Source organism: Raphanus sativus, chromosome 6 (genome assembly GCF_000801105.2).
Source record: "Raphanus sativus cultivar WK10039 chromosome 6, ASM80110v3, whole genome shotgun sequence".
NCBI classification, from domain to species: Eukaryota; Viridiplantae; Streptophyta; class Magnoliopsida; order Brassicales; family Brassicaceae; genus Raphanus; species Raphanus sativus.
The window spans coordinates 17,645,510-17,666,165 of record NC_079516.1 but is presented as its reverse complement, the minus strand read 5'-3'; the positions used below and the strand labels follow the sequence as shown (position 1 = coordinate 17,666,165).

Genomic DNA, 20,656 nt, shown 5'->3' with positions numbered 1-20,656 from the left:
TGGACTGCAGGCTTTGGGCGGAAATGGAAAAGCAAGGCGTCACAATAAAGGTGTAAGAAAGGCACATGAAGGATCGTCTAAACATGATGGTTTGATGAGTTCCAAAAACTCATCCCACAATCATCCATGAAGACGCTCAGTTGGAACTGTAGAGGGATAGGGAGCGACCTCACAGTTCGACGCCTTACGGAGATGTGTCAGAAGCATCGCCCAGGACTCGTGTTCCTTTCTGAAACAAAGAATAAGAGGCGGATGTTGCAAAATATTCAAGCCGATTTAGGATTTGATTGTTTGTTTACTGTTGAGCCACTTTGTCTCAGCGGAGGTTTAGCGCTTTTGTTTTTGGATGAGTTTCAAGTTAATGTTTTATTTTCAAATAACAGAATGATTGACATTGAGGCAGTCATTGATGGAATAAAAGTTTACATGACATTTGTTTATGGAGACCCTGTTTTAGAACGTAGAGATCAGGTTTGGGAGCGTCTTACGCGCTTTGCCACAACTAGAAATGGACCATGGTTCATGATTGGTGACTTTAATGAAATTGTGGATCATACTGAGAAGGAAGGGGGGTAGACAGCGCTCGGATAATTCTTTTTTACCTTTCAAACAAATGCTAAGTAATTGTGGTATGCTGGAATTTCCATTTACTGGAAACAAGCTCTCATGGGTAGGAAAAAGATCTGGAGGTGTAACTGTGAGATGCCGCCTAGATAGAGCAGTGGGCAATGAAGATTGGCATGAAAATTTTCCACATACATCATCGAAATATCTCAGGCTTTGGGGCTCGGATCATCGTCCAGTTCTAGCAGAGATTCTCAAGAGGCCAAAGAGAAGGAAAAAGAAATTCAAATTTGATAAAAGATGGCTGGATAACGAGGAGCTGCGACAAGTCATTCTTTAAGGATGGAAATCGGATGATCTGCCACCGGACGCAAGTATAATGGATCATATTGCTAACTGTAGGAAAGCTCTGAGTCAATGGAGGAGAGAAAATAATGTGAACTCTGAAAAGCTGGTGGAAGAGCTTAAAGAGAAGGTAGAAGACCTATACTCTGATGATAATGCTACATTGGAACAGATAGCTGATGCTCTAAAGGAGCTTTCCAATGCTCTTAAGGCAGAGAAAATGTTCTGGAAACAAAAGAGTAGAGTTTTTTGGCTCAGAGAGGGAGATCGAAACACTAAATTTTTCCATGCATTAGTTAAACAGAGGAGAGCAAAGAATAGGATAACACAACTCCTAGATGCAAATGGGAATATGGTCGAGGATGAAGAGGGATTAGTAGCCATTGCTACTAGTTATTTCCGACAAATATTTGAATCCTCCAATCCAGAGGACATAGCGGAAGCACTCACGGAGGTTAAAATGACCATCACTGGACAAGTAAATGATGATCTCACAGCACCAGTAACAGAATGGGAGGTTAAGCTAGCACTCTTTGCTATGCACCCAGAAAAGGCACCGGGACCAGATGGAATGACTGCTCTTTTCTATCAGAAGTTTGGGACATTGTGAAAGATGATCTAACTCATATGGTTAATCAATTTCTTTTTCAAGGTACAATGGCGCATGGCTTAAATGATACAAATATCTGTCTCATACCTAAGACGACAAAGCCGAATGAGATGACACAGTTTAGACCTATCAGTCTATGCAATGTCAGCTACAAAATAATATATAAGGTCTTATGCCAAAGATTAAAAAAGGTTCTTCCGCACTTGATATCTGAGACACAGTCGGCTTTTGTCGCAGGAAGACAAATATCAGATAATGTGATGATAGCACAAGAGCTGTTCCATACTCTGAGAACTAAGCCCGAAGGACGAACTAAGAGAATGGCTATAAAGACAGATATGAGTAAGGCTTATGATAGGATGGAGTGGTCCTTTATAGAAGCAGTGATGAGGAAGATGGGCTTTTCAAAGGTATGGATTGAATGGATTATGAGATGTGTTACTTCAGTTAAGTACCAAGTTTTGATGAATGGAGAGCCTAGAGGACACATAGTTCCAGAGAGAGGTCTACGACAAGGAGATCCTTTGTCTCCTTTCATATTTATTCTATGCACGAAAGCGCTCGTTAACCTTCTTAGTCAAGCAGAGAATCATGGTAAAATAACGGGGATGAGAGCCGCTCGTTCTAGCCCCCCGGTATCTCACCTTCTTTTTGCTGACGATAGCCTTTTCTTCTGTAAGGCGGAGCCCCGTGAATGTGAAGAAGTTATGAAAGTAGTCAGGACATATGGACAGGCATCTGGACAATGCATAAATTTTGATAAATCTTCTCTGCTCTTTGGCAAGAGGATACGAGCTAGTGACCGGCAACAAATCAAAAATATTCTGGCAATACAAAATGAAGGTGGTATGGGGTCCTACTTAGGAATACCAGAAGATATAAGTGGGTCTAAATGTAAACTATTTGCATTCCTAAAGGAGAAGCTGCTACACAGAGTGAATGGGTGGACTGGCAGATGGTTATCGAAAGGAGGAAAGGAAGTACTAATCAAGTCTATTCTACTTGCTCTCCCGGCGTATGTGATGTCTACCTTCTTACTCCCTCTGGAAATCTGTGAGAACCTTGCTAGTGCCATTGCACAATTCTGGTGGAGTTCCAATCCGCCAAAAAGAGGAATACACTGGGGAACATGGGATAAAATGTGTAAACCTAGAGATGAAGGAGGTATTGGATTCCACTTGATACATGAACTTAATCTAGCCCTTCTAGCTAAACAGTTATGGAGATTGGTTCAGTTCCCAGATTCACTTGTGGCAACAGTACTGAGAGGCAGATATTATCGTCTGAGTTCGCCATTGCGAATAGGCTCAGTGGATTCCCCATCTTATGTGTGGACAAGTATCATAGCAGCAAGGAAACTACTGCTATTGGGCATTAGAAAGAAAGTACACTCAGGATATGAGATTAAAGTATGGCAGGATCCATGGATTCTAACAATACCAGCAAGACCGGCAAGATCTAGTGTTCCAGTGGTACACCCAGAAATGACAGTCAGTAGTCTCATTGATTTTGACACCAAAGAATGGGATTTACGTATGCTGGAACAGTATGTTCATCATGAGGATATACCGAGTATACAGAGTATGGCCATAAGCCCAACTCATCGTCCAGATACATTTTGTTGGAACTACACCAAAACGGGCAATACACCGTAAAATCTGGATACTGGGTTGCCACAAACATTCTGAAGGATGATGGAGAAAGAGAAGTTCTGGAACCCAGTATCACCAAACTCCAAGCCTTTGCCTGGAAGGTCAGTGCTCCACCAAAGATCCGCCATCTTTTGTGGCAATTAACTACAGGACAAGTAGCAGTTACAAGGAACCTAGTACGAAGGAATATGAGATGTGACAACTACTGTCCAAGATGTGGAGAACCAGAAGAATCCGCTACTCATGCAATATTTGAATGCCCACCAGCTCTCCAAACATGGGCTCTGTCATCGACACCATCCAGCCCTCAGATTTTTCCTACCACGAGTATTTACAATAATATGGATTATTTGTTTTGGAGGAAGAATAGCATATTGGAGCCAGAAAATGATAGAGACCCATATCCATGGATTATTTGGTACATTTGGAAGGCTCGTAATGATAAGTTATTCAGGGGAATAGACAGGGATCCAGGCGACCTAGTTAGGCATGCAGAGAGCGAATGCCAAGCTTGGCATAATGCTAGAGAGAATATGAATACGCCTCAAGCTATTCAAGTGCCTCAAGTCTTAAGCTTGAGTGACATATGCATGATAGATGGGTCATGGACTTCTATGGACCAGTTTAGTGGATTCGGATGGGTTTGGAAAGATAGCAGTGGGAAGATCCAGCTAATGGGGACGAGGAATGTGAGGAGGAGGGAGTCCGCTTTACACTCGGAATTGGAAGCTCTGAAATGGACAATTGAAACAATGCTGCAACACTCAGATTGTCAGAGATTTGGTACAGATTGCAAAGACCTGATTACGATGCTGACAGAACCACAAGCCTGGCCAAGCTTCTCAACTGAATTAGAGATGATTCAAACGATCAAGATGTGCTATTCGGACTTCAAGATTTGCTATGTTCCAAGAACGGAAAATGTGTTAGCTGATTTTTTAGCTAGGAATGCTCGTACTTTCCACAGATCATTATGTTATTTTGGTTGTTCTATTCCGGTCTGGTTACCCAGACCATCTCAAGTTTGAGTAATAGAATAGCCTTTTTTTGATGTTAAAAAAAAAAACAAGGGCCATAACAATAAATCTTATTATTGCAATATTGGATTAAAAAGATGACGAAAGAGTACGACGTAAATATTAGACTACGAACAAAATGGTTTTAGTAGTACACTAAACCTTATGTCACTTATAACATATCTTGATAGTTTTTTCCAGCGAATAAGTTCTCCGAATTTTAGACCTGAATTTTCGGATACAAAGTTGGAGTCAGCCTAGGTTTCGCACATGCGAGTAGAGGTTTGGCCATGAACAAGTTAGTATCCGCCGGAAAAAGCTCGACTTGACTTGTATCATTAGGGAGGGTCCATTCGAACCCCTGGAGAAGCCTGGCTAGCAACATTATAGTCATAGATGTCCCAATTTTAATACCTGCGCAGCCACGTCGACCGGTGCTGAATATTACGTACCGCATCTCAGGCTCCATCAAAGTCACGTCCATTGAGTTTCCAACATGGCCAGCAAGGTGGCGCTCTGGCTTGAATACGTTAGGCTCGTCCCATATATTAGGATTGCGACCAAGCCCTAGACGGCTCACAAGAATTTGACTACCTATTATTGCAAGAAGATTAATCAAACACGTCATATAATGTTCGACTACATCCAGTTGGAGTACTATATATATTTCATTTAATGATTTAATGCTCGACTATATTTTCCGGAACTTAATATCAATGGATAACGTTAAACAGCGCTGCTGTACTCGTCGTCCTTTTTGTCTTAATAACGAAACGATTATACTTTTTTGAAGAAAGGGTTTTCATTAATATAGAATTTGAATCAAACTTACAAAGCAATCGTCATGCATCACTTATTCTACTTTTTTTTGGACGAAACATCACTTATTCTACTATATTCAATCTTTATTATAAAAATACACTTCAAAAGTCCATATTCTATTCTAATCTTGGGAAATACCACCGGGCTAAACTCCTAATCCTTCGTTGTATTAAAAACGCATTTTATTGGAGTTTCATTTTATCAAAAAACGCATAACCTTGGAAACTCAAAGAAAGCGTAGCATAATAAAAAGCAAAAAAATATGGTTATATATATACACACATATATATCCCTTGTTAAGTTGACATAACAATGTCTTATTATTGCAATATTGGATTATAAAGATGACGAAAGAGTACAACGTAAGTAGTAGGATACATGGTTTTAGTAGTATACACAACCTTATTTCAACTATATAACATATCTTGATAATTTTTTTCCAGCGAATAATTTCTCCGAATTTTAAACCTGAATTTTCGGATACAAAGTTGGAGTCAGCCTAGGTTTCGCACATGCGAGTAGAGGTTTGGCCATGAACAAGTTAGTATCGGCTGGAACAAGCTCGACTTGACTTGTATCATAAGGGAGGGTCCATTCGAATCCCTGGAGAAGCCTGGCTAGCAACATTATAGTCATAGATGTCCCAATTTTAGTACCTGCGCAGCCACGTCGACCAGTGCTGAATATTACGAACCGCATCTCAGGCTCCATCAAAGTCACGTCCATTGAGTTTCCAACATGCCCAGCAAGGTGGCGCTCTGGCTTGAACACGTTAGGCTCGTCCCATATATTAGGATTGCGACCAAGCCCTAGACGGCTCACAAGAATTTGACTACCTGTTATTGCAAGAAGATAAATCAAACGCGTCGTATAATGTTCGAGTACATCTTGTTGGAATACTTTATCTTATTTAATGATTTAATGCTTGACTAGATTTTCTCGGAATTTTATATCCAAAGCAAGATAACGTTTAACAGCGCCGCTATATTCGTCGTCATTTTTGTCTTAATTGGATAACGAAACGATTATATTACTCTTCCTTCTTTTTTTATAGTACTCTCTTTGTTATCTTCTTATGTAAACTAGATCCCTATCCGCGCTACGCGCGGATTATTTGGTTATATAATTTTCTTTTAAGTTTTATATAAATATATGCTATCATTTGATAAGTTTATCCTAAAGAGTACTAATTTACAAAGTTTGAGCATGGAAAATAGGTAGAGACCTAGTTATCCTTCAATTAATGTTTTGTTGATGTTCTTTTTGACCTTAAACCATATTTACAGCAAATTTTAGACCTATTTACAACACATCTTTCATGAGTTTAATATTTGCAAGAAAAAAAGCGAATTAGTGTTATGATTTTTGAATATATCAAAAAAGTGAAAAAAAATAATAGATATTTATTTCAGAAATTTGTGATTTTACATAGAGAAGTATGAACATAAAATAAAAAAATCAGAAGAAACAATGTCGGCAGTGTGTAACACTAAAAGTAGTTTTTAGTATGAGATTAATATGTAAAATTTAAAAAGCGTTCAAATTAATTTAAACCCAACAATTGAGCATTTTGTTATATTTTTAAAAAATTTAAATTATTGTATGTGAAAATATGTACGCTTATTGAAGTAGAACTCTGTCAAGAAATTGTTGTTTTTATTTTGTATTTATTTAGATTTGGTTAATTACCTGAGAATTTAGGTTATGATTGGTTGGATTGTAACTGTAAAAGTTTAGATGTAAAATTTATGATGTCAATAATTTGGATGTAACTCTAAATTTTTTTATATATTTTTTTTCCCACAAAGATTATAGCTGCAAGATTTTAGTGGTAGATATCTTAAAATAAATGTGTGAGGTATGTAATATATAGAAAATAATTATTTTACATCAACTAAAATAATTATATTAGTAAACATAAATAAATTATGAAGCTATTATTTAATTTAATATATAAATGATATTTATGTTATTTTAAAACTTATATTTTATAAAATTATTCAAAGGTAAAAAAAATTATAGATGTATATATATATGTATATATAAATAATTTTAAAAATTAGTATCTAAATAGTAATAAATTTTACATATAATTATCTAATTTATTTGATACTATACATAATTTTTCATTACATAAGAAAAAAAAATAGTTTATTCTTTTTGATGTAGCTTTATAAATAAAACTAACTAACAATTGGCAAAAGTCAGTCAAGTTTGATGTTAACTTTGAATTATAAGACCAAAACTTACTCATGATCAGTAAATTTGATGATTTAAAAATAAATAAAGTTAAAAGTGAGATAAAGACCAATCAATCATCCACGATAAGTTATATCATATAATCACTTAAAATCAGATATGAGTTTTAAATCAAGGTGATTATCCCAAACAAAGACTTCTCTTCAGCAAAATGGAAATCCCGACGCCATGTATGATCGCATCCGAACTCATCATGAACAAAAGTGATATATTTCAATTTCCCGACTCTGGCGTATTTGTTTTGAGAATAAGAAAAACAATGTGACTACATGAATTATAAACAAAGCTTTAGTGAGTCTGCGAGAGTTAAGAAAGAACTTCGCAAGTCACTTCTTACTACACAGCAATATCTTGATATAAGTTGTTGGGAAAAGTATCTTTCCTAGCAAAAAAAAAAAGATGAGCACAAAAAATTACTCGTCATAGAAAAAAGCTACTACAAATGATCAAACACAATAAAATTACTTATCTCACTTGAATCCTATGCTAGCTACGACATACAAATATATTCCCATTTCTTTCTGCTAAAGCTACATTACACAATATATAACTTCATTTTACTAATCAGCAATGGATCCACAGCTCTTAGAAGATGCACAAACTACACTTGCAGAAGGCACCCATCAACTTCATCCCCTGCATCAAGTGGGATTCAACATTCAAGTGGAGTTGGTACAGATGGCAGAACTTCTGGTGAGACAATCTTAGTAACAGTTATAACTTGGATCTTGCCTGTGATGTTGTAGTCAGACACCTTGATCCTGAAATTATGTGTTTTTCCAATTGTGTGGATTAAAGCCTGGGGACAGTAATCTCATGACCAGCACCAAGTTCTTGATTAGCCTAAAAAATTTCAAGGAGGAATAAAGTGAGTTTTAATGAAATGGGAGAAGGTTTTAAGTTGATGGCTAGTTACCTCAGAGTAGTTGTCAACCAATTCTGCAGCACCCTTCCCTGTCAACTCATGTCCTGCATCACTAAGTAAGACGAAAACAGCCTGTTCATTATTGTTGTAGACATAGATCTTCGCAAGGTACCTGCAAAGAAAAGAACACAAATACCAAATTCTAAAATGATTAAACATGAAGTTGTGAGGTTAGAGTTCATACTTTTCTACACCAGCAACGTTAGTGTTGACACACTTAGCGCACATCAACGAAGAAAGGCCTCTGGTGGCCTTACTTTTACAACCGCTGCAGGCAATACAATACCACGAAGTGTCATGCTAAACATCATCAAATGTGACTAATGGCCATGCAGACGAAAAGAGCTTCCTGTGACAGGTTAAAAGATAGTTATTTACATGACAGGCTTCTTTTTTACAGAGCTATCTTAAGCTCTTATTTTACTTTGGCATATTCATGTTTGATGTAATCAAATATTTGCCCAATTGTCATTATCTCAGCCCTAGTAATCTCATATGCATAACCCGCTTAGCAATCTCTAGGTTAGAACTCAACCTGAGACAATTTACAAAACAAAAGGTTTGCCAGGTTCACTCAAGAGAGACTGAATAGAACATTACTTGAAAGTGACAAACACAACACTATTGTCTCTAAAATTACTAACCAGTTTATGTAGTCAATTGTGGGCTGGACATCTTTAACTAAATTACCTATTTTTGGTTAGAGCTTTCGAAACACATGTTAGTGACACTGTTTCATGAATGGCCAAAAATTCATAAAGTCAAGATGAACACAGAGTACTTGAACTGCAACGAAATTCTATGTTAGACATCAACATGAACTTTATGAGATATGAGCAAACAAATGCAACTTAATTTTTTTTAGAAACTATCAATCATGGATATAGAGGCCGCGTGAAGAGCAAACTAAATTAATGTAAGACATTAACCTGAACTTGATGAGTTATCAGCAATGAAAGTCTAATTTACAAAGGAAAAATCATAAACTGAGAACATTGACACGGTTTATTTCAAGTTTGAATCAACACTCAGAGAAACAAATTAAGGTGAATTTTTTTTTTTTATAAATAAGACAGATTACCGTAGAGGTCACCCCTGAGACCACAGTTAGCTTGGAAATTGGATGGAACCTGAACCTGTCTGGAGCAAAACAGAGGTAGATGTCATCAAGGCTGGAGAGAACAGAGTGTGCGAGAAAGAAACTGTTAAACTCTGATCAGCAACTCGATAAATATCCTTGCTTTGAGCAGCGTCAATTATGAAGCCTCAAAGTTGTCCATGCTTTGAGATGAGGCAGGTATGTTGGAGAGGAGACGAAACCTTGCATCACCGTCTTCTGTCGGAGTAGAAATCAATTGGTTTTAGGGAGACCGGTTTAAACAACAACAGAAGGTAATTGCAGATAAGAACTCATACCTGTTCATCAATGAGGAGGAGTTCCAACCCAATAAAGGTCCCACCTTTAGCAATGTTTCTTGCCTCCCAGAAACGGACTAACCGGAGCTCTGATTCAGATTGTCCTGATGAGATGTCTTTGAAATACATGACGACAGGAGATTTGTTGGTGGTAAGATGAGACTGCGTGGTGAATTTCATGGCCTAGAAGTAATTTCTGCAGAATAGTTTTTTTTTTGATTCAGGATGAATTTAGGTTCAGAGAAAGAGTTTTATATAGGAGAAGCATCAAGGGGTGGTGGAACGAAACATTGAAGAATAACTTCAACATTGTCATTAATTGAGAATGAAACGTAGAAAAATCATACAGTGGAGAACATGAAGTGGAAGAGTCGGAGGATATATCGACGATTGAAGACTAAACAGATTTTTCGAAGGGATTCACCGTTTCTTTCCGACTGGGCCTATGGGCCAAAAAGAAAACAGACATTTTACAGATCAAGAAAACTGAGAAGCCCAACCCGGTGTGACGTGGCTAAAAACAGGTTTCCTATTGGTTGATTTTCTTGACTGACGTGGACACTCTATCTGAGGACTATATTCCCCTTTTAATACTTGTTTGATGATTGGTGCCTTGTTGCCAAGTGAATATTCGCTTAAGATAAGTGAATATATAGCAGGAACATGTCAGTTTGCTTAGTAAAAAAAATATATATATGTCAGATTGCATTTTCTAATGTTTCCTTTTTTCTAATGTTTCCTTTTTTCACACACTATATTTTATTATATATATTTTTTTCACACACTATATTTTATTATATTTGAACAAAATTTTTATTTTACTTTGCATTAGCATTTGGCTCCGCCTCTGACCATATATCCCCTAGACTATATTTGAGAAGTGATTTTACCAAATGTCTTCTCTATAATCATTCTCACAAAATAATATGATATGACTACTAAAATTGATGACATGTCTTATAGATTAATATGACATGGAAAATTATATATGTTAATTTATATTTTTGGTAAACATTTTAAAATAAGGTAATAACTCATATATTACATTTATTTTCGATTTATATTTTTGGATTTTTTTAAATATGGTAATAACTCATAAATCATTATTAAAATAAATATATTCAATTATGGAATTTCAAATTTTGAAATATCATTTAAGTTAAAAATATTTCAAAAATATATACATATTTTTAGAAAACTATAAAAATTAAGTCATAAAATCAAATTAAATCGTAAAATCAATAGTTTCTTATATATATCTACAAATTTCCCCTAGACTATATTTGAGAAGTGATTTTGCCACATGTCTTCTCTATAATCATTCTCACAAAATAATATGACATGGCTACTAAAATTGATGACATGTCTTATAGATTAATATGACATGGAAAATTATATTTAATGTTAATTTATATTTTTGGTGCACTTTTTAAAATATGGTAATAACTCATATATTACATTTATTTTCGATTTATATTTTTGGACTTTTTAAAATATGGTAATAACTCATAAATCATTATTAAATAAATATATTCAATTATGGCATTTCAAATTTTGAAATATCATTTAAATTAAAAATATTTCAAAAATATATACATATTTTTAGAAAACTATAAAAATTAAATCATAAAATCAAATTAAATCGTAAAATCATTAGTTTCTTATATATATCTACAGATTTTATAAATATTTTTTAATTTTAATTTTTGACAATTATGAAATTTTACATCCCCTAGACTATATCTGAGAATTGATTTTTCCACATGTTTTCTCTACAATCATTTTCACAAAATAAAACTATAAAAATTAAATCATAAAATCAAACTAAATCGTAAATCATTAGTTTCTTATATATATCTACAGATTTTATAAATATTTTTAATTTTAATTTTTGACAATTATAAAATTTTACATACACATTTTTAAATATAATTCAAAATAAACAAAATTGTTTTTATCTTAATTTTAGTGTCCAGTTAAATCAAATTTATATAAAAATATTGACAAGAAAAAAAAATTATGATATTTGTCTGTTAAAAAATATTTTAAATTTTGTTTACTGCACATGGTGCAGAAAAACACCTATTATCTATATATACACACACATAGGGGTGTCAAAATGGATCATGACCCATGGGTTGACCCAATCCAAATTGACCCATTAACCCAAATGAATTGTTTATTTTTGATCCAATGGGTTGATGGGTTAACAAGTTAATGGGTTAACAGTTTAATGAATTAACAAGTTAATGGGTTAACAAGTTAAATAGGTCTATTGGGTTGGATCAACTCTAACCTATTTGGTTTTTAATTAAAAAAAAAAGGTCAAAATCACAAAAATACATTTTCCACAAAAAAAATGGAAAATATAATTTCCCGCCAAAACCGAAAATGCAATTTCCCACCAAAATAGTAAAAAAAAACAATTTTCCGCCAAAACCGGAAAAACGTAATTTCCCGCCAAAGCCGGAAAACGCAATTTTCCGCAAAAATTAGAAAAACAAAATTTTCACCGGAAACGCAATTTCTCGTCAAAACCGGAAAACGCAATTTCTCGTCAAAACCGGAAAAACGCAATTTCCCGCCAAAACCGGAAAACGCAATTTCTCGTCTAAACCGGCAAATGCAATTTCCCGCCAAAACCGAAAAATACAATTTCCCGCCAAAACCGGAAAAACGCAATTTCCCGTCAAAACCGGAAAAACACAATTTTCCGCCAAAACCGGAAAAACGCAACTTCCCGCCGAAACCGGAAAACACAATTTCCCGTCAAAATCGGCAAAACGCAATTTTCCTGTCAAAACCGAAAAACGTAATTTCCCGCCAAAACCGGAAAAACGCAATTTCCCGCGAAGACCCAAAAATGCAATTTTTTGCAAAACCGGGAAAACGTAATTTTCTGCAAAAACCGGAAAAATGCAATTTCCCGCCAAAACCGGAAAACCTAATTTTTGCCAAAATTGGAATAACGTAATTTTCTGCCGAAACCTGAAAAACGCAAATTTCCGCAAAAACTGGAAAAATAAAATTTTAATTTGATTAACTTGGTCTTAAACTTAACTTATGTCTTAATTCGATCTATTTAGTCTTAACTTAAAAATAGTTCATTATAAAGATGTTGGATTCATGGGTCAACCATTAATCCATCTGATCCATTTAATTTAATGGGTCATGGATCAACTCAACCCATTTAATAAATATGTTGGATTGACCCATGACCCATTAATAGTTAATCCATTTGGGTTATGGGTTGGGTTGACCCATTTGACCCATTTTGACACCCCTACACACACACAAAAAAAAAAATATATATATATATATATAATAATAATAAAACAAATGATTTTACCTTTAGGAATGAAATAACCAGCAAGCGTAGTATCTTGTCGGGCTACATGAGGAGGCATGAAGGCATTAGTAGGGTGAAGCCGGAAAGATTCTCTACTACAAGCTTTGATGTAGTTGAGTTGTGGTATGTCTGATTCTTGCACAAGTCTGTTTTTGCCAACTACCACGTCTAATTCATTAGTGGCTTTCTCAAGAATCTCAGGATTATTCAACATCTCCGCTATCGTCCACTCCACGTTGTTGTGGGCTTTTGGGTTTCAGCTTCTTCTAGTTGGGCCTTTCTGAGTGGGCCTCGACTTTAGTCAGCTGAGATTGAGTGATCGAGCTGGACTTGCGTGATCACTTAAGCCCGTTCCATTGCGACGTCGTCTTGAGAGAGATAGATGAGGAGAGGCCGTTATAACTGATATAACGGCCACAACGATCTTCATCTTCTTCACTCGCGAGATCTGGAAACAGAGAGAGAGAGAGAAGAAGTCAGACGAGAGAGAGAGCTTCACGAGAAGAGAATCAGAGAAGGAGAGCTTTACCGGTAGCTATTTCAATAGGAGACGGTGGTGAGGAGTCTCCAACGTTGATCTAGCCGAGGATCCGATTATCCGTGGTATATTTCGGAGGTAACAGTGCACAAGACTATTTCGTTGTATCTAGATCTCTGTTGTACAAGTTGTTACCGAAGCTCCATACTGATTCTAGTGAAATTGAGGGTACCGATCCCTCCCCGGACATTAGGCAACGAAGTCCGGGTGAACAATCGTCTTTTGCATTTCTTTTTTTGTGTTTGATCATCTGCACAAACAAACGAATCGATTAGCAAACAGATACTAAACCTGAGTTTTGAATCAAGATAAGCATAAGAAATAACCAACAAGTGGTATCAGAGCTGTGGTTGCTTGCTTGAGGTTACTTGATTCAGGTGGAGCTGATTGATTGAAGGGAGAGTCGTATGGAGAAGGATAAGGATAAGGTTGAGATGGATCCCACTCGGGGTCGCTTTCAGATGGACAAGTTCGACGGAAAGGGAGACTTTGGGATGTGGAAGTACAAGCTCCTTGGTCAGCTTGAGATTCAGGGGCTTGGTTCAGTCCTTGAGGAAGGAGCTACTCTCTTCAAGACGTCAGAGAAACTGGAAGAAGGATCTGATCCTGTTCTTGATCCTACAAAGGTTGCCAAAGATACACGAGTCAAAAATCTTATGGGAACCTGTCTCAGTGATATGATTCTACGCAAAGTAATGCATGAACCTACAGCTTATTCAATGTGGAAAGCTCTAGAGCGTGACTATCAGACCAAGACTCTGCCTAATCGGATCTATTTGAAGCAACAGTTCGCTAGTTTCAAAATGGATGAGTCTAAGAGTATTGAAGAGAACATGGACGGTTTTCTAAAGTTGATCAACGACTTATCTAGCCTCAATATTACAGTGAGTGATGAAGATTAGGCAATACAGTTACTTACCGGTTTACCTCCGCAGTATGAAGCTCTTGTTCATACTCTGAAGTATGGAACCGGCAAGGATACTCTCACTGTAAGAGAAGTCGTATCATCAGCTTATGCCAAGGAGATAGAGCTGAGGCAGAGGGGTCTTCTTGGGAAAGCTGGGAAGTCAAGTGAAGGTTTGTATGTTGAGTCTCGCGGAAGGTCCAGTAAGAGGGGCGGTCGTGGAAATGGTAATGGTCAGTCTGGCAGAGGCAGATCTAAGTCTCAAGGCTCACGTGCTCAGTCCAAGCCTAGAGCCAACAGAGAAGGGAAGACAGCCTGTTTTATCTGTAAAAAAGAAGGACATTGGAAGCGTGAGTGTCCTCAGAGACAAAACAAGTCACAAGAGTCTAATGATTCAGCAAACACAGTTTCAGAACGGAAGCAGCCTCTAGTCCTAACAGTTAGCACCCATGATTCTAAGCTAGAATGGATTCTTGATTCAGGTTGTTCATTTCATATCACGCCACAAAGGGATGTATTGTTTGATTTCAAAGAAGTTAATGGAGGAAGGGTCCTCATGGCAAACAATACTCAGTGTGAAGTAAAAGGAATCGGAAGCATCAAGATTCTAAACTCTGATGGGATGGAAATTATACTTACAGATGTGAGGTATATGCCGCAGATGAGTAGAAATTTGATATCGTATGGTATGCTTGAGAAGTCTGGGTGTTCCTACAAAGGTGAAGGCTATAAGGTTGAATTCTTCAAAGATGGTGAACGAGTGTTGTCTGGAAGTTATCAGAATGGACTATATTACCTTCAGGGGACGGTTGCTAAAGGAGAGGTTAACATTGGGAAGGCAGAGCCGAGTGCAGTTGACTTGTGGCATTCCAGACTTGGGCATATAAGTGTTGCTAATATGAACGTCTTGATAAAGAAAGGATACCTACAGATCAAAGAAGTCAAAGATTTAGCCTTCTGTGAGAGTTGTGTTCTTGGAAAATCGCATAAACAGAGTTTCAAGAAAGCGAAACACACAACAGAGGGTATATTAGACTACGTTCACTCAGATTTGTGGGGATCTCCGTCTACACCAGAGAGTCTTGGTGAGTGCAAGTATTTCGTGAGTTTCATTGATGATTACTCAAAGAAAGTTTGGGTTTACTTCCTAAAGACTAAGGATGAAGCATTTGACCGTTTTAAAGAGTGGAAACTGGAAGTTGAAAACCAGACAGGAAAGAAGCTTAAGTGCTTAAGAACAGATAATGGTTTAGAGTTGTGCAATCACAAGTTTGACAAGCTGTGTAAAGAGTCTGGAGTTAAACGACATTGTACTTGCACCTATACGCCTCAACAGAATGGAGTTGCTGAGCGTATGAATAGAACAATTATGGACAAGGTTAGATGCATGCTATCTGAAACTGGTTTGGGTTCTGAGTTCTGGGCTGAAGCAACCTCAACCGCAGTGTATCTGATTAACAGAACTCCCGGGTCTAGTATTGAGTGTGATATTCCAGAGGAACGATGGACAGGTGGGAAAGTTGATTATCTCATCTGAGGCGTTTCGGCTGCTCAGCGTATGTACACAGAGTTCAAGAGAAGACAAGTCCTAGAGCTGTGAAGGGTGTATTTGTTGGTTACCCTTTTGGGGTGAAAGGTTACAGGGTTTGGCTTCAGGATGAGGGAAAGTGTACTACGAGCAGGAATGTTGTGTTTCGAGAGGATGAGTTGTATAAAGACACTCAGAAAGCTGAGAGTAATTATGATGCTAAATGAACCAAGGGCGACAGCAAGATGAAGAAAAAGGTTACTTTCAGTAGTGATTTGATCCAGGGACCTTCATCAGGAACAGTTGAGATTGGAGAGTCGTCAGGTTCAGGTGGAGTTTTCTCAGAAGTATCAGATGAAGAGAGTTCTCAGAGTTCTACAGATTCAGAAGGGGAGTCAGATGGTTCAGATTCAGATTTGGGTGGAGGAATTGTTGTCAGTTCAGGAGATCCGTCACTTGATAACTATGTTCTAGCTCGTGACAGAAACCGAAGACAAAACATCAGGCCACCGTCAAGATTTGATGATGCAAACTTAGTTGCATACGCTTTGAATGCGGCAGAAGAATTGGAGATTGATGAACCCAAGTCTTACGCTGAAGCTATGAGAACTAAGGAAAGAAAATTTTGGAATGCAGCTGCTAAGGAAGAAATGGTATCACATGATAAGAATCGAACTTGGGATCTAATCGAAAGGCCCGAAGGTCAGAAGCTTTTGGGGTGTCGATGGATTTTCAAGTATAAACCTGGTATTCCTGGAGTTGAGGATCCAAGGTTTAAAGGACGAGTGGTGGCTAAGGGATATTCTCAGAAAGAAGGGATAGATTACAACGAGATTTTTTCACCAGTAGTGAAGCATGTGTCTATTCGAATTATCCTATCCTTGGTGGTTAATTTGGATTATGAACTTGAGCAGATGGATGTTAAGACTGCTTTTCTACATGGTGATTTAGATGAAAGGATTCTCATGGAGCAGCCCGAAGGTTTTATAAAGAAAGGTGATGAGAATAAAGTTTGTCTACTAAGGAAGTCATTGTATGGACTTAAGCAGTCACCAAGGCAGTGGAACCTAAAGTTTGACAGTTTCATGATGAAACAGAAGTTTATCAGAAGTGAATATGATTCGTGTGTCTACATGAAGAATGTTAATTCTGATGATGCGATCTACCTACTGCTCTACGTGGATGATATGTTAATTGCTTCAGGGAGTAAGTCAGTTATTCAGGCTTTGAAGGACAGTTTGAGTGCTCAGTTTGAGATGAAAGATTTGGGAAAGGCGTCGAGGATTCTAGGAATGGATATCACCCGTGACAGAAAGAATGGAATTCTAAAGCTATCTCAGTCTAAGTATTTGGAGAAGGTATTGAGAACTTTTGGTATGCTTGATTCAAGGCCAGTGGTTACACCTACAAATTCGAGCTTCAAACTAAAGAGTTTACATCCTAAGGAGAGGGCAGATGAGTATGAACACATGAAGGACGTGCCATATGCTAGTGCAGTTGGCAGCCTTATGTATGCGATGGTTGGTTCAAGACCAGATTTGGGGTTTGCAGTTGGATTAATCAGTCGGTTCATGTCTCATCCTAGCAGGGCGCATTGGGAAGCAGTGAAGTGGGTTCTACGTTATGTGGCAGGGACTTATGAGAAATGTTTGACATTCAAGAAATCTAAAGAGTTCAGAGTTGAGGGGTTTTCTGATTCAGATTACTCTGCAGACCTAGACAAGAGAAGATCAGTTTCTGGGATTGTTTTTCAAGTTGGGGGGAACACCGTGTCCTGGAAGTCAGGACTACAGTCAGTGGTAGCTCTCTCCACTACGGAAGCAGAGTACATGGCTTTAACTCTAGCAGTTAAAGAAGCCATTTGGTTGAGGAATTTTGTTACTGAGTTGGGCTACAAGCAAGACAGTGTAAGGATACACTGCGATTCACAAAGTGCTATTGCATTATCTAAGAACGCAGTGCATCACGAGAGGACTAAACACATGGATACTCAGTTCAATTTCATAAGGGATATTGTGTCTAAAAAGATTGTCAACCTAGCGAAGATACATACATCTAAGAACCCGGCAGACTTTCTAACTAAGTGTTTACCTGGCACTAAGTTTGATTTCTGCTGTGAGGTTCTGAACGTGTGCTGAGAAGCACAGAGTGTCTCCAGGTAGCTCCGTGGTGGTCTCGCAAACATAAAAAAAATGGTGTGTGTGTGAGATTCATTTTAAAAAAAAAAAAAAGGTGGAAGCGAAGAAGGAGTTACCTGTCGAGATACAGAGGTCGTGGCAAGTAGACCTCAGAGTTAAGCGTTTCAGGTGGAGACATCTTCTGAGATCTGTTACGCAAAAGAAACGAAGAGTCAGTTCTGGTGATTCTTCAGAAGAGTTCGTCTGAAGATTCAAGTTTCAGTGTTCATCGGAAAAGAAAAGTTCTAGAAACTTATCTGGTTACACGAGTGGAGTAAAGACTGAGGCTTTGAAGATTTCTTCAGTAAGTTTTTCAGATCTGTTGAGCTACAGCTGAGTGTGTTCGTCACATGCAGAGTCGTCGAGTTGAAGCTTCTAGTGAATTTCTTTTTCTGGGGTTTTCTGAGGAGTTTTAGATCGAGGGCTGAGCTGGTTTGATGATACAGAGATGAGAGGGAATGGTTACTGGAGAAGTGTGGTGGATTTTGCTGGTTTGCGGCGAAAGGGTTTTCGATTGTCGTCGGTGGTGACGAAATCGCGTCAGACAGACGAATAGAAGAAAGAGAAAGCGTCAGACCAAGTTTAGGGCTTTCTCGGTTTTGGTCTGAAACCAAAGAGGTGGAGATTTGTGGGCTTTTGGGTTTCAGCTTCTTCTAGTTGGGCCTTTCTGAGTGGGCCTCGACTTTAGTCAGCTGAGATTGAGTGATCGAGCTGGACTTGCGTGATCACTTAAGCCCGTTCCATTGCGACGTCGTCTTGAGAGAGATAGATGAGGAGAGGCCGTTATAACTGATATAACGGCCACAACGATCTTCATCTTGTTCACTCGCGAGATCTGGAAACAGAGAGAGAGAGAGAAGAAGTCAGACGAGAGAGAGAGCTTCACGAGAAGAGAATCAGAGAAGGAGAGCTTTACCGGTAGCTATTTCAATAGGAGACGGTGGTGAGGAGTCTCCAACGTTGATCTAGCCGAGGATCCGATTATCCGTGGTATATTTCGGAGGTAACAGTGCACAAGACTATTTCGTTGTATCTAGATCTCTGTTGTACAAGTTGTTACCGAAGCTCCATACTGATTCTAGTGAAATTGAGGGTACCGATCCCTCCCCGGACATTAGGCAACGAAGTCCGTGGTGAACAATCGTCTTTTGCATTTCTTTTTTGTGTTTGATCATCTGCACAAACAAACGAATCGATTAGCAAACAGATACTAAACCTGAGTTTTGAATCAAGATAAGCATAAGAAATAACCAACAGTTGTTCATCGTATTGTCGATTGTTGCAACATTGATATCCTACATACGGGATGATATATGCATGAAAATTTAGCCCTAGTTAATGTTTTGTCACAGTTGGATAGTTCGAATCACTTACCTTGCATTGAGCCCTAATCTCATCAAATGTGAACAAAGGCAGTCCTTGGTCATCTTTTAGGGTTACGAGAATATCGAGCCAATCTTCTTCCGTCTCTTTTCCACCTTTCGTCCTCCACAAATGCAGTCTATCGTGGATGATCGGGTCGTTGCATCTGTTGAGGATATCAACCGCTTCTCTGACCTCTGCCTCCTCGTTATCGATGTTCCATCCTCTAAGAAAAGGTATGTAATTCGTTACATTAAAGCTGAAAAAACAGTCAAGAGCTCGGTAAATTGCGTCAATATGCTCTTTCTCTTTTGGCCCAAGACCTCCATCCTCAGCCGCTACATCAAAATGTCTCTGGCCAAACATCATCCTCATCATCACAGCATGGCAATACGTTAAGGCAACATCTCGCACGTTTATGGACCCTTTTCGGGGTAGATTGAAAACATATGTGACGATATTATCCGCTTCTAGGGTTCTATCAGCAAGGGCTTTGTTCAACGTTGTCGGAGACATTAGTTTTGTGGTCATCATTTTCTTCATCAGCTTCCAACTCTCTCCGTAGGAAGAAAAAATAACTTCTTTGTAGCCATGGCTAATGAAATTGCTCGAGTACGACTCTGTCCTGTCTGCAAGAGCCTCGTCTTTTTCTCTAAGCACTTCTCGGGCGATCTCGCTTGAGGTTACGGTGATGACGTGGACGCGGGAGAAGCGGAAGCAAGCTATCTCCGTTTGCATGTCCTCCATGCAACGGTGGATCCACACGTGAACCGGTCGGTTCATGATCGTATGGAACAAGTTCCCAATGATCGGCCATCCCCGTGGGCCCGGAGGAAGCTTGCCTTTTGATTTCTTGGATCTCAAGGAAGGCATAGCGAGAGCCAAAACCAGCGTAAAGGAAAATATAAAAAGTGTGAAACTAGATGGATTCATGATACTCATGCTCATGGCTAAACAGTTTGGTGTACTGGACTTTTTATAGGGGAGTGTAAAGTGGTTTTACTTTTGAGCTAGTAGTGGATGACTCTTACTACAAGTTGAGTAATACGTACGTTTGCCTTACTCTCTACTTTTTAGTGCCGGCTTAATATCTTATCTGTCTGACTGTTTTTCTTGTTCTATTTTTATTATTTGTTCATAGCATGTTAAAAACGTTCATAGCATGTTAAAAGCTATTAGGGCATGCACA

The 20,656-nt window shown here is 38.1% G+C and overlaps 2 protein-coding genes and 2 long non-coding RNA genes across 7 annotated transcripts; all 4 read right to left on the bottom strand.

The window, feature by feature from the left end:
* Positions 1-4,366: 4,366 nt before the first annotated feature.
* Positions 4,367-4,818, bottom strand: LOC130496570 (dihomomethionine N-hydroxylase-like). Its single transcript, XM_056988728.1, has one exon. The coding sequence runs from the start codon at positions 4,813-4,815 to the stop codon at positions 4,408-4,410; it is 408 nt and encodes a 135-aa protein (XP_056844708.1). The 5' UTR covers positions 4,816-4,818; the 3' UTR covers positions 4,367-4,407.
* Positions 4,819-5,430: 612 nt separating this feature from the next.
* LOC130496204 (dihomomethionine N-hydroxylase-like) lies at positions 5,431-20,395 on the bottom strand. The gene is made up of 4 exons (XM_056988068.1): positions 19,480-20,395; positions 19,368-19,400; positions 12,959-13,199; positions 5,431-5,845 (listed from the first exon to the last, which is right to left on the bottom strand). Exons 1-4 carry the CDS (start codon positions 20,338-20,340, stop codon positions 5,472-5,474), a joined length of 1,509 nt encoding a protein of 502 aa, XP_056844048.1. The 5' UTR covers positions 20,341-20,395; the 3' UTR covers positions 5,431-5,471.
* On the bottom strand, positions 7,669-10,204 carry LOC108806021 (uncharacterized). Of its 4 annotated transcripts, XR_008935312.1 has the most exons (6): positions 9,610-10,200; positions 9,275-9,529; positions 8,378-8,542; positions 8,185-8,245; positions 7,990-8,111; positions 7,669-7,904 (listed from the first exon to the last, which is right to left on the bottom strand). It is a non-coding gene; the product is annotated as an uncharacterized LOC108806021 (long non-coding RNA). The 4 variants fall into 4 exon arrangements; XR_008935311.1 differs by having other exon boundaries at positions 7,669-8,111; positions 8,185-8,335; positions 9,610-10,204; XR_001942488.2 differs by having other exon boundaries at positions 7,669-8,111; positions 8,185-8,305; positions 9,610-10,203.
* Positions 15,023-18,131, bottom strand: LOC130496205 (uncharacterized). Its single transcript, XR_008935313.1, has 3 exons — positions 18,020-18,131; positions 15,197-15,325; positions 15,023-15,111 (listed from the first exon to the last, which is right to left on the bottom strand). It is a non-coding gene; the product is annotated as an uncharacterized LOC130496205 (long non-coding RNA).
* Positions 20,396-20,656: the final 261 nt, after the last annotated feature.

Excerpts from the sequence above, each read along its gene's own strand:
- LOC130496570 (XM_056988728.1), bottom strand. The coding sequence starts at position 4,815 with ATGACGTGTTTGATTAATCTTCTTGCAATAATAGGTAGTCAAATTCTT.
- LOC130496204 (XM_056988068.1), bottom strand. The coding sequence starts at position 20,340 with ATGCCTTCCTTGAGATCCAAGAAATCAAAAGGCAAGCTTCCTCCGGGC. Across the intron at positions 19,401-19,479 it reads AGATTAGGGCTCAATGCAAG|GATATCAATGTTGCAACAAT; the intron begins GTAAGTGATTCG and ends TCCCGTATGTAG. Across the intron at positions 13,200-19,367 it reads CAACAATCGACAATACGATG|AACAACGTGGAGTGGACGAT; the intron begins AACAACTGTTGG and ends CCAAAAGCCCAC.